Genomic DNA, 3,271 nt, shown 5'->3' with positions numbered 1-3,271 from the left:
AATGATGCCATCAGGATCAAGAAGAAGAAGGAGAGAGACCTTAATGAAATGGAAATCCAGCTGAACCATGCCAACCGCATGTCTGCTGAGGCCCTGAAGAACTACAGGAACACACAAGGCATTCTCAAGGTAAAAGGGGTCAAGAGATGGCCCCAGAGCAGGTGAGGTTGAAGCCCTGAGAACAAGATGTCTCAATGATCCTTCATCCACAGGACACCCAGCTACACCTGGATGACGCTCTCCGGGGCCAGGAGGACCTGAAGGAGCAGCTGGCCATGGTTGAGCGCAGAGCCAACCTACTGCAGGCTGAGATTGAGGAGCTGAGGGCCACTCTGGAGCAGACGGAGAGGAGCAGGAAAGTCGCAGAACAGGAGCTGCTGGATGCCAGTGAGCGTGTCCAGCTCCTGCACACCCAGGTGAGATTCAGCACAAAGAAGTCGCCTTTAATAAATGTGTATATATCCCAGAAAATATAAGCTTAAATTTATATCTGACAGCCAGGTTTTATGTTTCTACCAAATTTTCACTGTATTATTGAGAAATCTTTTGCTCTTTTATTTTGTGTAAGTTATTTTTTCTTCCTATAATATTCTAAGGCTACTCATATTATTTTGTGTTAACATCTTTATTGACCCTAGTTATCAGTATTGACAGTTTTATTGTGGAGAAATGGAATGTTCGAATATCTGTTACCACTTTATGCCTGTGAATGGTCTCATTGGTAAATAGCCGTTATAAAATTATAGAGACATTGTCCAGGAAGCTCGCAACGCAGAAGAGAAGGCCAAGAAGGCCATCACTGATGTGAGCAGAGGGCAACGCAGTGGTGGTCAGACTGATGTGCTATCTCAGCTCCCTCAGCTGATTATGTTTTATTGCTAATTAGGCGGCCATGATGGCCGAGGAGCTGAAGAAGGAGCAGGACACCAGCGCCCACCTGGAGCGGATGAAGAAGAACCTGGAGCAGACGGTGAAGGACCTGCAGCACCGTCTGGATGAGGCTGAGCAGATGGCCCTGAAGGGCGGGAAGAAGCAGATCCAGAAACTGGAGGCCAGGGTGGGGATCTCAACATCTATTTCCATTTGCTCCCAATGCCTCACTGGATCACAGTTCTTACGAGCCTATTTATTCACAGGTGCGTGAGCTGGAAGGAGAGGTTGAGAGTGAGCAAAAGCGTAATGTTGAAGCTGTCAAAGGTCTGCGCAAACATGAGAGGAGAGTGAAGGAGCTCACTTACCAGGTACAGCAATGATTTTTACCAGCTAAGCTCTCCTCCATATACACGTGAAATGCTCACATGCATTGATATAACAACCATATTATTTAGAAGTAAAACTCTATGCTTTTTATTCTTTCAGACGGAAGAAGATAGGAAAAATATTCTCAGGCTTCAGGATTTGGTAGATAAACTTCAGGCAAAGGTGAAATCCTACAAGAGACAAGCCGAGGAAGCTGTAAGTATCCTTAAGCTAGAAGGGAGGAGACAAGTCCCCTGGTTAAGAAAAGTTAATAAATAATTAGATTTACTACTCCTTGTAGTAAATAAGCTATTTGCTTTATAGAGACTATGTACTTCTTAAAAACTTTTGTGCCCTTTTATACTTATTGCTCATTATTGATAACATTAATAGCTTGCTTTAAAAAGTAAATTTTCAATCCACAAAGAAATCTCAAAAAATTTCAAAACAGAAATAATACAGGCCACATTTTCTTGCCACAGCATGTAAAATTGTAAAGTGATGAGAGATATAAACAAAAATTCCCAAATGCTTAAACATTAAGAAGCTACCTTTCCTAAATATTTTGGGCTAAATCAGAAATCAAAAACAATTATGAATAGTTGTCCATTATAAATAATATTTCAAGGAAAATACTATTTTCACAGACTTATAGAATAAAGTCAAAGCTGTCCTTGGAGGACAAGTCATTGCTTCATATGTTTTTGTTATGAATAAAAATAAAAATAAATGAACAAACTGGCAGTCCAATAAAGAAATTATAAATAATAATAAAAGTAAGAAGTGATAATAAAAATAAAGGTAGAAATTAATGAACAAGAGTGTGTTATAGTCTAATTTGATAATTTCAGTACTACCTGATAGTCTCTAGGGAGTTAATAAAATAATAGTAATAAAATAAATACACTTATATCTAGCTTAATTGAGGAAAAAGAGAAAAAAATACAAACTCTCAACATTAGAAATGAGATAGACAAACCATATAAGTAGGTTTACATTTTTAAAATGTAAAATATAAACCTGTCAACAAAGTTGAAATCTAGAAGAAATTGGTGATTTTTATAGAAGAACATAAGTTAGTAAGTTGGCTAAATAATTTATTTCAGAATTTCTTCTGAAGATGAGCTCAGCTCCAGATACTCTTTCAAAACCTCAAGTAGCAGATAATCCCCCAGCTATGTTAGCCGTTGCAGAGCATGGGAAAAGATGAAAAGATTCCCAAATTATTTTAAGAAGCTCACATAACCCTCATACCAAAACCTGTCCAAGCGAGAAAGAGGGGGAAAACTAAAGGCAGTTTACTAATGAATATAATTATAGTAAAAATAAATTACTAAGCTGTGGAAACCCTTACTTTTAGAAAATATATTTTTATTGATTTCAGAGAGGAAGGGAGATGGAGAAAGAGATAGAAACATCAATGATGAGAGAGAATCACTGATTGGCTGCCTCCTGCATGCCCCCCCACTGGGGATCAAGCCCGTAACCCGGGCATGTGCACCAAAGGCGGCCTCCTGGTTCATAGGTCAACACTCAATCACTGAGCCATGACAGCAAGGCTAAAACTCTTACTTTATTCAGGATATTGTCCATTAGTGATTAAATAGGTTCAATTCTTATAATGCACGGAATATTTAATATTAGGGAAATCTCTCAATAGAATCATTACATCCAGACAAGGAGAAAAAAAAGTGAGCGATTGTATTAAAATGTGACAAAATAATATATCCTGAAATTAAACATTTTTTTTAAGTTAAAGAAACTATTAAGAAATTCATCCTTGCCCTAGCTGGTTTGGCTCAGTGGATAGAGTGTCCATCAAGGGCACGTACCTCGGTTGTAGGCTCAATCCTGGTCCTGGTTGGGGCACATGCAGAAGGCAACCAATGTGTCTCTCTCACATTTATGTTTCTCTCTGTCTCTCCCCCTCCCTTCCAATCTCTCTAAAAATCAATGGCAAAATGTCCTTGGGTGAGGATAAAAAAAATAATTTGTGAGAGAAAAACAATGGAGTAAAAGAGATGGGGGGAAT

At 38.7% G+C, this 3,271-nt stretch overlaps 1 protein-coding gene across 1 annotated transcript in view; it reads left to right on the top strand.

The window, feature by feature from the left end:
- The window catches only part of LOC102758459 (myosin-8-like), a 25,130-nt gene that overhangs the window by 21,031 nt on the left and 828 nt on the right, over positions 1-3,271 (top strand). The window contains 6 exon segments of the mRNA XM_015562541.1: positions 1-129; positions 213-508; positions 747-804; positions 887-1,057; positions 1,137-1,241; positions 1,360-1,455. Coding sequence (XP_015418027.1) covers positions 1-129; positions 213-508; positions 747-804; positions 887-1,057; positions 1,137-1,241; positions 1,360-1,455 — 855 coding nt within the window.

The sequence above is a fragment of the Myotis davidii genome, unplaced genomic scaffold (genome assembly GCF_000327345.1).
Source record: "Myotis davidii unplaced genomic scaffold, ASM32734v1 scaffold37, whole genome shotgun sequence".
NCBI classification, from domain to species: domain Eukaryota; kingdom Metazoa; phylum Chordata; class Mammalia; order Chiroptera; family Vespertilionidae; genus Myotis; species Myotis davidii.
Note: the sequence above shows the minus strand (reverse complement) of the source record. Positions and strands in the feature narration are given on the sequence as shown.